The 13,154-nt window shown below is 36.0% G+C and overlaps 1 protein-coding gene across 6 annotated transcripts in view; it reads right to left on the reverse strand.

Annotated features, from left to right (window-relative positions):
* LOC125253970 (protein unc-13 homolog C) overlaps positions 1 to 13,154 on the reverse strand; it is a 244,034-nt gene that overhangs the window by 18,713 nt on the left and 212,167 nt on the right. For all 6 annotated transcript variants that reach the window (XM_048168259.1, XM_048168258.1, XM_048168257.1 and 3 more), the window contains 2 exons: positions 7,869 to 7,949; positions 1,214 to 1,361 (listed from right to left, as the gene is read on the reverse strand). In XM_048168259.1, the coding sequence (XP_048024216.1) occupies positions 1,214 to 1,361; positions 7,869 to 7,949 (229 nt within the window). The remainder of the gene's footprint in view (positions 1 to 1,213; positions 1,362 to 7,868; positions 7,950 to 13,154) is intronic.

The following is a 13,154-nucleotide window of genomic DNA, read 5'->3' on the forward strand; positions in this document are numbered from 1 at the left end:
GGTTTTTGGATATTTTAATATAAAAATCTTACATATTGTGCCTTTAAGTTACTGTGTAACTGAGCAGAGTCATTTTAAGTTGTAAAGAATGTCTGCAAAATATGTTTGCAAAAAAGAACACTGAAGGTTTAAATCTATCTTGAATTTCTTTTGTTTAAAAAATAATAACATGCAGCTGAAAAGTAATAACACACAAATACAAAGGTTTTTGTGAATAAAAGGGGGGCTTGTAGTATTGATTCAAAGAGGAGGGGGGCCTTGGAGTAAAAAAGGTTGTGAACCACTGCTACTAAAAATTAGTGTTTGAAACAGTATGCACAAATAAATGTTTCAAATAGTAGTGTGGCTGTCACATGACCTCATTGTATGTGTAGCTAAACAAGTGAAATTCATTTACTATCTTGGAAAATAATTAGTTTGCCAAACTTACTGTTGCCAGACAAATAAAATAATGATTTAAGTAAAAAAAAAAAAAAAAAAAAAAAAAAAGTATCGCTTCCGATTCATTGTTCACAGTGGAAATAGAAAGTCACATCAAGCAAATCACACTGTGGGATACAGAGGCTCTGTTCCAAAACCTAGTGAGCTGCCTTGCTGTTTACTGTCTACATAAGCAGCCCTAAATGACCCTAAATCTAATCAAACTGAAATAAAATATCATATGAAAACAAACATAAAAATTGGAAATGTTGCAACTAAAATAAGTTTAAGTGTTAAAATTAGCAAAAGTGAAATAAAAATAAATTAAAGCTAAATAGAAATATTAAAAACCCAAAGCTTTTAAAAAATGACAAAAGCACATTACAAAATGACTAAAATGAAAATATGAAACTAATAGCTAAAATATTAATTGAAATATTAATAAATACTATAATAATACATAACTAATGCTAAAATAACACTGCTTCTAAAGCAGCATGAAGAAATGGAACCTAATTTGTAACTTTCTACATAGACATCATGGCCTGGTTTTTGATAGATGTAACAGGTATTTCATGCATACAGTAAACATGCATATTGCACAAAGTACACACAATGCATGCTACTATAAAATTGCATTTTGAACATATTCAGTGAGCAGAACTGTCTCACTGCATGGACCCCTCCCCCCCCTCCTCCTCCTCCTCCTCCCTCTCTCTCTATCTCTCGCTCTCTCCAGTCCTGACAGGGAGATATATGATCAGGTCTGCCAGGAGCACAAACATGGTCTTACCTTGAGAGGTTTGGGTGCATATATATTTCTTGATCAAGGCATCTGTGGGTTGAGTGTAAAGGCTGAGGGTGTATTTCAAGGACTTGAGATCGGGGCTCTTTTCCAGGAAGGTTTTCTTCAGACCGTTTCCACCCGCATGGAAATATTGCTGAATGAAAAAACAAAAACACTGGTTACTGAAAGAGTCAAACATGCTGCTTGTAGCTACAGATCACTCATCCACAACAGCCTTAATCTGAATAACCATTCATTGAGACAGAGCTAATGATTCATATAAAAGAGAAGTTTTCAGCGGTCACTGTAGGAAGTAATTCAGGGATGTTTGCTGCAGGGTTACTTCTAATAAGCAGCACATTTTATGTCTTTATATACTGGATAATATTAAACTCAACTTTTAAAGATGGAAGTCATAGTTAATTTATCACTAATTAGTGAACATTGGGGTGAATTTTAAATAATTTCAGTACATTGGTCCTAGTTATTGATTTGTGAAAACCTGATAATCTAATACATTTTCACTGTTGTTCTTTAAATGTTTGAAAAACATTTTTTTTTTAAATAATTGTTTTATATTGTTTTAATTATAACCAATTTTAGGTTTCTCCCTAACAACATGTATGTTAGACCCTATACGCGCTTAGCTACTGAACGTGATACTTCCAGAAATCATAGTTCCTCTTTTTAATATTATTAATTCATCATTGTCATTAGGATATGTACCTGTTGTTACTAAACCTCTCATTAAAAAAAAAAACAAAAAAAAACAACAACTTGATCCTAGATAATTAGGACCAATCTCAAATCTCAAACCTTTTATGTCAATACTAGAAAATACAGTATCCTCACAACTATGCTCCTTCTTAGAAATAAATAGTATCTGTAAAGATTTCCAGTCAGGATTTAGACTGCATCATAGTACTGATTTGCTCTTCTCAACCGATTGTGGATGTATATCTTTTTTACTGTTACTGGACCTTAGTCCTGCATTTGATACTATCGACCACAACATTCTTTTGAATAGACTCAAAAATTATGTTGGCATTAGTAGAATTGCATTGGCATGGTTCATCTGACCATTATCAAGTTGTAGAAGTAAATGAAGAGCTATCTTATCGAACACAAGTTAAGCATAAAGTATAGCAAGGCTCAGTACAAGGTACTACTAAATTCTGATAGATAGGTACTACTCAGTACTAAATTCTGAAGAACAAAAAAAAAAAAAAAAAAAAAAAAAAAAAACAGGTTTTTATTATTGGACCAAAAACCTCTGCAAGTAATAATCTGGAATACTCTCTAACACTTGATGGCTGCTCTGTTAAGTCTTTGTTATCAGTTAGGAACCTGGGTGTTTTATGTGCTAGCAGTCTTTTATTTGAAAGCCACATTTCTAGTTTTTGTAAAATGGCATTTTTCCATCTTAAAAACATATGACATATGCTCTCAATGACAAAAGTTAATTCATGCCTTCATGACCTCAAAGCTAGTAATTTTTGTAATGTTCTACTGAGTGGTTGCCCTGCACACTTAATAAACTCAAGCTAGTCAAAAATGCAGCAGCTAGAGTTCTTACCAGAACCAGGAAGTATGACCATATTAGCCCGGTTCTGTCAACACTGCATTGGCTCCCTATTAAACATCTCATACTTTTTAAAATCTTGCTGATTACTTATAAAGCCCTAAATGGTTTAGCTCCTCAGTACACATTATAGTCCTTCATGTCTACTGTAGTCTCAAAATTCAGACCAGTTGATAATACCTAGAATATGAAAATTGATCCTTTTCCTATTTAGCACCTAAACTTTGGAACAGTCTTTGGGAGGCAGACACACTCTGTCAGTTTAAATCTAGACTAAATACACATTTTAACCTAGCATACACATAACACACTATCACATTTATATAAATTCAAATCCGTTAAAAGATTCTTAGGCTGCATAAAGTAGGTCAACCGGAACTGAGAACACTTCCCACAACATCTAATGTACTTGTTACATCAGAAGAAGAATGTCATCTACGCTAATTTTAGTCCGTCTGTCTCATCCTTATCCTGAGTTTACTGTAGTAAACAAGTTCCGGCCCTTATCCAGATCAGATGGTGGATCTGCACCTAGACGCAACCACAACACAACCCTGAATGTCAGCAGAGACCACGTCAACTAGACAATCCCATGTGAAGACCTCATTGACATGACAGCAATTGGCACAGATCCTCAGCAAAGACCATGGAGAACCATGCTCAGCTTTGTCTCCATACCGGCATGATGAATCCAATCTTTAAGCAGAAGGAACTGGATGAAATATTTTGAATGGTGCCAATACCAATCAGTTTTCTGAGTTGTGATGCTGCCTGAAATTTATTTATTTATTTATTTATTTTTGATGTTAATCACTGTAAAACTGCTTTGAAACCATGTCTATTGTATAAAGAGGTATAAAAATAAAGGTGACTTGCCTTGACTACTTGTAATGTGTTTCCCCCAACACTGAAGATAACTCTGAGCAATGACAGTTTAAGTGTCTGTCTTGAATAAAAAATAATATAATAATAAAATAAAACGTTCATCACATATTCTGTCAACTTGTCCTCATGAAAGCAAACTCTCATCCCCTCTCTGAGCATCGACTGTTTAAGTTTAACTGTCTGTTTGACTTGAGCATATTTTTGAATGTCTGATAAACCCTTTATTAAAAATGCTCCCTTAAATTACAACACCTGCAAATGTTATAGATTTGCATTGCCTCATTGTTTAAATACTGTATTGCTACATGCACACACACAAAAAGATCATTAATTCATTAGAATGGAAGACATGAATTTGAACATCGTAAATTATTCTCAGTGGAATATCACCACAGATGCTACAGGAGGCAGTTCAGTAATATTCATTCCGCCACACTGTTAAATGAGTTAATCTCGAAGTGACATTGAGACATAAGACTGATACAGCATCTGTCACAGTCACCTCCATCAGCTGAACACAATCAGATCAGAGTTAAAACAGGAATCCAGAGCTTCAGGCACTGGCACAGAGTTAATGGCACAAGGAGATATCGGCCACAACTAGACATTAGTGTGAGGTGAAGGCTGGCATTTGATCAGATCTAGTTTATTATTCTATTAGCATAAGGGGCGATTAGAGAGGGAGCGGTGACGGTTTCATGTTTGCTGTGATTAAGACAGATGAGATTTCCACTGAGGAATCAATTGCCCCGGGTCTGTGGAAAGGGCAGGTGTCATTTTCAATGTTTGCATTTAGTTTTTCCCTCACATGACCTTAAAGGGGTGGTTCAATGCGATTTCACTTTTTTAACTTTAGTTAGTGTGTAATGTTGCTGCTTGAGCATAAATAGTATCTGCAAAGTTACAGCGCTGAACGTTTAATGCAAAGGGATATATTGTCTTTTAAAGTTATGGCAGTTTATTGCCTACAAAAACGGGCGGTTTGGACTACAACAAGCTTCTTCCTGGGTTGGTGACATTATAAACCCTTGCTATTAACATAAACACTGCCCCCGGGAACACGCAACAAAGTGGGCGAGGCCATGTGGCGCAGTATAATGGAAGCGGAAGAGTTGTTTACACCGGACGCGAGCGACGAGACACGTCAAAAGATAATAGAACCCATTATAATCTGTGATATTTTCTACACTGGATGCGGTGCTGAAGACAGCTTCCAGAATCTTCATGAGTTCAATGCTGGATTTGCACAAAAGCTATTACTGTAAGAGGAAGCAGTTCCCACTTTAAAAACAGAAGCTGCTGTTTATTGGCTTCAAACTGTAAGTACGTTTTATTGTTTGTACATGTCTTTTAAACGTAATATTATAGTTCTGTTGCTATTTTTAATGCATCAAGGACATACACAAAGAGCAACTCGTTTTTGCTAGCCAGTTAGCTAAGTTCTAGTGCAACAAACACCAACAAACGTCTATGTTCATAGACAAACAGTTGTTCATGCTATAAATTAAACGATACCTTTACAAAAATGCGACTACTCAGTCATGTATTCGGCTACAGTAAAGCTTTAATCAGGATAAAACTGTATATTGAAAGCTAACAAACAGCAGTGACAGCATATATAAACACTTTGACACAAATACTAAATGAAATACCATTCATAAACGTCCTTTAAAAGCCGCGATTGCAGAGGTTCTGCTTGACCCCTCGTCTGATTCAGCTCAATTTGATACAGCAATACAGACGCCATTATTTACATTTCCATCTTAGCGCGTAACTACAAATGGTAAGGGGTGTGGCGTTTCCGGACACTTCAGCGAATCATGATACACTGGGCCAGCTACCAACCTGCCAACCAATCTGAGCACACTGCGTATTTCAGAGGGAGTGGCTTAACAGAAGCAGGAAGTCAAACGAGCCGTTCATATGAGAGTGGAAACAGAGGTGTAGAATAAACGTAAAATATATGAAAAATACAGCGTTTTAAAAAAAACGAAGCATTAAGACATGTTAAACTGTGCCCCCAAAACACAATCAAGCCTAGAAAAAACCACTGAACCACCCCTTTAATAAAAATAAATAAATTAAATAAAATTCAATAAAAATGAATAAAAAAATTATATATTTCATTTGTAAAGCATCATGCATGCATAAGAAGCAACTGTTTCATAATAAAAAAATTTATTCTATTCGTCTCTGTCTGTCTCTTTATCTGTCTGTCTGTCTACCTATTTATCCTCTCTCTGTGTTGGCTCTTTCTTAATCATTTCACAGTTTGTGTGATGAAATTCAGTAAACAGCCCCTCATTGTCTTGTGATGACAGCCTCTGGCTGAGAGCTGGACTCTAATTGAGCCGATGATGAATGGCTGATGTAGTTTGTCGGCTGTATTGATTGGTCAGGTGGAGCATTACTTTGGTAATAATACAGAATAAAGAATAAACAAGATTTGGTGAAACTCATCAGAGCAACAGATTGTTCTGTGGACATAGTGAGGATCATGATTATATGTTCCCAATAAGTGCACAGATGTGCTTTCATGTACTGATCATATCAATCTGAAAATACTTGAAATGCAGTGGATTTCAAATGCATGCTTTTTTGATCTTCTGGTGGCCCATTATTTTAGCTGCATTATTCATAGAGCTTTTTATATTGTGAGTTTGAGAGCAGTGGCGTGTGGTGGTCTTCTGAAATGAGGATGCTAAGCATCTTATTATTACTGTATCTTAAGGATGTTTAGATATTTCAAAGGAAATTGTTAATAGAAAAGGTGCAGTGCGTTGATTCATCCATATTTAAAAAGACAGTTGATGACAAAGACATCAGACTGTGATTGTTCGCCTCTCCCTCTTTTTATCTGTCTGTGTATCTTTTCTTTCCACTCACACATTAATTATTATTCTCATTAATCTCTTCAGATATCTTCACTGTTGTTTCTTTGCTACCTCAAGCACAGAATCCTGAGCTCATCACTGTGTGCAGCCGTTTTCACTGCCAAAATTTTACTCAAGGCTTTTGTGAACTTCCCTAATTAGCTTCTGTCCTCAGAATACCAATGAGCATAATTCTCACTCCATGACTGATCCAATCAGGGAGGGGTGCGTGTTTCCATGGAGACAACTGAATCAATAATATCTCTGATGATGCATGTATCTGCAGCTCACATGCACATTTACACCACAACTAAAGACACACACCATTCTAACCATGTGTGTGTTTGTATATGTGATGCAGGATAAATAGGGTTAATGCTCTTTTACACCCCCCACATCAAGACCAGATCTAATCTAGCTGTGTTGCACATGCTTCAGCTGAAGAAAAATCCTTTTTTAGAGGTGGAAAATTGGACTTCACATCATCCCTTCAACCTGCTGCATTTCAGGAAAAATGCATTTCAGGTACTTTTACACGACAACGGTATGCTTAAAACGGAGAATTTTTTCCGCGTACAGACGACACCATTGTCAAAACGGTCCCCATTCATACGAATCCGTGAAAATGACTAAAAACGCTGTATTCTGCTGGCAGGCCATTAGATGGCGATAAAACACTATAGACTGAACATGTAATGCACATGTGCATAATGTCATTGTTTTCACGTTTTTGTTGTTTACACCATTTTCAAAAACTTGCAAATTTGAAACCCATTTTCAAAAGTTTGCGTTTTCAGGCCACCAAAACACCGTTGTCGAGTAAACGAACGGCCAAAACGCATAATTGTTTTAGCATAACGTTTTTAGTTGAAAACAGTGTCGTGTAAACAGCCCCTAAGTTTCTTGAATATGTGCATAAACACTTGAGTTTCCATAAGAGTAGCACTGACTTCCAGAGGCCTGGAGAGGAACTGAAAGCATCAAGGACACTATCACAGAACAAAATGCATTCAGACTGATTATACTGCTGTTTTGGGCAGTTCTAGTATTTTTATGTGTGGAATATTTAGCAGCTGGTATGTGAACAGTCTGTGTATATAACATAACTATAAAAACTAGGGTCATTTGCATAAACTATTCTGACCAACCAGCAGTTGGGACCAAGGGATAATCAGTCTTTTCATTCTTCATTAGACCACAGCTATGTTTTTATGTGACTAATTTAAAAATGAAACACTAGTAACATTAGTCAAAGCTAAGTTTATTCAACTGGCCCCTGAAATGGGAGAATCAGAGCAGAAGAAGAGAGAGAAGCTGATACCTTGATGGTGGGAAGCACTAAATCCATGGCGGCACATTGTCGAGGGCTCAGACTACGAGCTTCCTCCCGGATCACATGCTCCTGAGAGAGAAAGAGAGAGAGAGAGGATGATTTTTTCTTACTGTATATTACTATATTACTACTGCTGACTTCTTTGAAGTCCACCTTTGTGCTCTGTGTCCAACAGTTAATGACAAATAAATACATATTCCAAGAGTGCGCCACAAGATATGTTTGATTATACCATCTTGATGCTTAATATTCATCAGATAAATGCACATTTTAAACAGCTTATTGTACAGGTAAATTAGCCGGCGTTCTAAACTATTCTGCTACATAACACACACACAGACAGTAGCGCGCATATCACATGCAGATAGATCATGCAAACACAGAATCCTTATTGTCAACACAGTTCTGTGATTTATCAATAAAATAGCTTAGAAACTGAAAGATTCTAGCATATATTTCTTAGTAACTAAAACACACAGCTTCACTATTAGTGTAGAGACGCTGCCAACCAGGTAGAATTAATTCACATGCAATCGCTCTCACTAATGTATTCTTATAAATGTAATCTATACTGTGCTACTTTATCTGTATCTGTGTCTTATTATCTGATTATCTGTATCTGATTTCACACAGAACACATTTTTGCTTTCAAAAAAGGGAAACAACGCAATGTCTCGAGATTTTTAAAAGTTGAACTGATGTGAATTTGAGCGCCACATTTTTAGAACTCCATGTCATGCGCAAGACGCTGAAAAAGATGAACGCAACGGTCATATACATGTCCGTCTGGCGCATATTTACATAGAAAAACAATGAAAAAGAAGTGCATTGGAATGGACAAATGAGTTCTGTGTGAACAGCCCCATATTTTTTCATTAATGATGTCATCATCGACTAGTTGACATCGACTTTAATCACATAAATGTCAACTTTAAAAAATCTGAAGTCATACAACCCCTACCAGAGCATTATGCAAATGTGTAACATGGTGTTTAGGGCTGGGCGATATATCGCATGCGATTGTCACGCGCATTTCGTCAGTAAAGCCGGTTCCCTGATTACCGCTAAATCGCCATCACCTGCTTTCAAATCGAGCGGCATTTAATAGACAGAACCGTAGATCACTGACAAGCTACGCAATATCGCGTTCATTATCGCAAATGAATCGCCTTCGATAATGAACGCGATATTGCGTAGCTTGTCAGTGATTTTATTTCATTTTTTCGTTTTATTCAAAATATTCACAAACTTGCTTACTATGTCATCAACTATCTGATATTCCGATCCTCAAATACATGCGAGTGTCGTTTAAAAAACCTTTATAAATGATCTTTATCTTGATCTATAATGTGAGATGGGCGCCACCATCTTAGTTTGCACCGCAGTTCAAAGAGTCCTGTCAGTCAGATTTACAGCACTTAAATTCATCAGTTTCTCCAGAAATACGTGTAAGTAAGTGGCCGGTGAACTGGGAGAAGAATAGAGTAAACTTCATAGTTACTTAGGCGTGCTGTGTCTGATATGAATAAAACACTTTGGCAAATTCCATTTGAATGGATTGTTATTGCTTGTTCCATAGACATCAGTGTGTATTTTACAAACTCTAAATGTATTGTTTTACTAGTGCTTTTGTGTATTTAAATGTCTGAAACCTAAAATAAACATGTGAAATGATTTTTTTTTTTTTTTTTTTCACTTGGATATACATCACAATAGGGAAAGAAAAGACTATTCCGTGCCAACTCAACCAGAGGTCCCCGGCTCAAATTGCTGATTTTGTTAATAATTTTTTCTGTACAAAGACAAACATAAAAAATGAAAAGCCAAAATATTAAATGTCACAGATGTATATGTCACAGGAATAATCCACTATTTTGTAGAGGGGGGGTCAAAATGACAATTTTCACCTGAGATTTGGAACCAAATTAGAGGGGTGTAAAAATGACTTTAGAAAGATGGCAGCACCATTATTTTATTTTTACACAGAAATTGGTAGGTCTATTAGTAAAATCTGTTGACTTTAGCAATCTTTGTTTCAGTATATGCCAACAGTGACAGTTCAAAATTGTCAAAAAGTACTTCTTCTTCATCTTTTTTTTTTTTTTTTTTTTTGCCTCATGTGCATGCCTGTAACTCAAGAAGAATTAAAGATATCTTTATATCCTTTTAGATTCTGGTTCTTAACAAACTTTCCTTTCGGTATCTTCATTTTAAAGGCCCTCAATGGTTCAATCCTAGAGATATGGACATGTTAATGTGGCTCCATGAGTAAATTGGTAAATTGTACACATTTTCAGTGGTCAAAAACCAAATGCGGGTCACTTTGCATACAGCTGAATTTGTTATGCATGTAACTCAAAGTATTAAAGATATCTTAATATCATTCTAGATTCTCATTCTAAATAATCTTTTCTTTTAGAATCTTCATTTTCAAGGCCTTATATAGTTTAGTTCCATATTGGGACTCCATGTCCAAATGACATATTTTCAGTGGTCAAGAAACAAATGTACGTAACTTTTTTTTTTTTTTTTTTTTTTGACATCTGATTTTTATTTTGTTGAAAGAAGAATAACAAGAAACTAGAAGTGTTAAACAAGAAACTAGAAATGTATCTTGTTTCCCTCTATCAAAACAAATGAATACAATACACCACACTCTGAGTGCCAAAAACAAGCATTTTTCTTAAGTTTATATGTTTTTTATTCAAGAAGTGTTAAAGTTATCTTCTCAATATTATTTTTATTAGTTTTATAACAGCAAACAAACAACAGAGACCCTCACCCCCCCCCCCCCCCAAAGAAAAAAAAAAAAAAAAAAAAAAAAAAAAAAAGACCAGACACAGATAACATAAATGCCTAGATAAAGTACAAAGAGTAAATATAACTCATACAATTGGAGGGATAGAAATCAGCACAAAAGACAGTATAACAGACATATGACTATCTTTGAGTTCTGCTATCATGTAGATGTTGGAGGAAGGGACCCCAGACCATGGAAAAAGTAAGAGACTTTGCTTCGTTAAGCCGTATTTTTTCAAGGTTTAAGACAGACACCATCTCAGCCAACCATTTCTGAAAACATGGAGAAGTAGTGGCTTTCCAATCTCTTAATATAATTCTCCTAGCTACAACCATACCCAACATTAATGCTAGCTGTAAATAATGAGGTAAAGAGGGCACTGTATCAGAATAGCCAAAGATGGCCAATTCGAATTCAGGAGGAATAGTCTGATCATATGCCACTGAGTACCAAGAGAAAATATCTTGCCAGTAATTCTGGAGTTTCAGGCAAAACCAAAAGGAATGAGCTAAGGTTCCCTCTGCACCCTGACATCGATCACACAAAGGAGACACAGTTGGGTAGATCTTATGAAGTTTGGTTTTGGAATAGTGCAGTCTGTGTACAGTTTTAAACTGAATTAGTTGAAGTCTTGCATTGATGGAACAGCTATGTATTCTTTTCAAGATTTCAGACCAGAGATTGACAGATAGGTTGACACCAGCCTCCTTTTCCCAGGCTACCCTAAGATAATCAGAAGATGAATTCAACTGCGCAGAGAACAGGGAAACAAATAGTGAAACCATATGCCTCGAATCTGGTGTTCTTCGCACTAGATTATAGAAACAGTGCTCTTCCTGCTGAATCGTAAAATCAGAGAAAGCCTGCCGGACATAATGTCGAATCTGCAAGTAACGAAAAAAATGAGAATGAGAAAGATGAAATCTACTAAGAAGGTGATCGAAAGAGGAAAATTGACCATCTGTGTACAGCTCATTAAATGTAGCAAGACCTTTATTATTCCAAATTTGGAAGACTCTGTCAGTCAAAGAAGGTATAAAATTATGATTCTCACATATGGGAGAGTAAAGAGAGGGCTGTGTGATACCAAGAAATTTCTTAATTTGTTTTAATATCCTTAATGAGCTATGTACTACAAAATTTTTAGTAATGTTTTTTAAAGGAACACTCAAATTGGATAATAGTAAGGCAGGAAGAGAGCTCTTAATTACAGAATGAGATTCCATATGAATCCAGCTAGGGGTATCCACTGCACACTGATCAAAACAGGGTGAGCCATAATTCCAATACATCAAAGCCCTTACGTTCGCTGCCCAGTAATAATGTTGAAAAACTGGCATTGCAAATCCACCCAGCGTTTTAGATTTTTCTAAATGTACCTTAGAGATACGATGTGCCTTAAAACCCCAAATAAAGGAAAAAATTATAGAGTCTATATTTTTAAAGAAAGATTTTGTGAGATAAATAGGCAAATTCTGAAACAAATATAAAAACCTTGGTAGGGCCACCATTTTTATAGCATTAATACGGCCAATCAAAGATAATGGCAAGATTCTCCATTTTTCAATGGTGGATTTAAGGCTCTTTATTGCAGCCACAAAATTAAGCTTAAATATGTCTTTTGGATCTGTTGGAATTGCCAATCCTAAATAAGTAAAATAATCACGAACAATTTTAAAAGGGAGGGACTCTACAAATTATTAGGAAAATTACTGCCAAGAGGAACAAAAATGCTTTTCTTCCAGTTAATTGAATACCCGGAAAGAGAACCAAAATGACTTATCAAATCCATTAAGGGGGGCAAAGAATCAACAGCATCATTTAAAAATAAAAGTAAATCATCTGCATATAAAGATAGTCTGGTCTCTACAGACCCAATTGTAATGCCACTAATAGCAGAATGGTGCCGAATGCTTATGGCCAGTGGCTCCAGTGCCAAATTGAATAATAGGGGACTAAGGCAACAACCCTGCCTTGTCCCACGATAAAGATGAATATAGTCCGATTTGTCCAGATTGGTAAGTATGGCGGATTTTGGGTTTGCATAAAGCATCCCAATGTATGCACAAAAATTTTTACCAAACCCGAACTTATCGAGCACTGAATATAGATATCGCCATTCGATCTGATCAAAAGCCTTCTCGGCATCAAGTGAAATAATGGCAGCCTTAGACCTCTGAGAGCCTACACTATACATAACATTTAACAGACGCCGAACATTTGAAAAGGAGAATCTACCCAAAATAAATCCAGTCTGATCAGGATGAATTAATGAGGCAATATGTTTGCTCAGACGGTTGGCCAACACTTTTGCAACAATCTTCTGGTCGCAGTTAAGCAAACTTAAAGGTCTATAACTGGAAGGATCAGTGTCATCCCTGTCTTTTTTCAATAATAAACAAATGTTTGCCTCATAGAGAGAATTAGGAAACAGTTTATTTTTAAAAGAATTATTTATCATTCTAAGTAATAAA

This window comes from Megalobrama amblycephala, linkage group LG19 (assembly GCF_018812025.1).
Source record: "Megalobrama amblycephala isolate DHTTF-2021 linkage group LG19, ASM1881202v1, whole genome shotgun sequence".
Taxonomy (NCBI): domain Eukaryota; kingdom Metazoa; phylum Chordata; class Actinopteri; order Cypriniformes; family Xenocyprididae; genus Megalobrama; species Megalobrama amblycephala.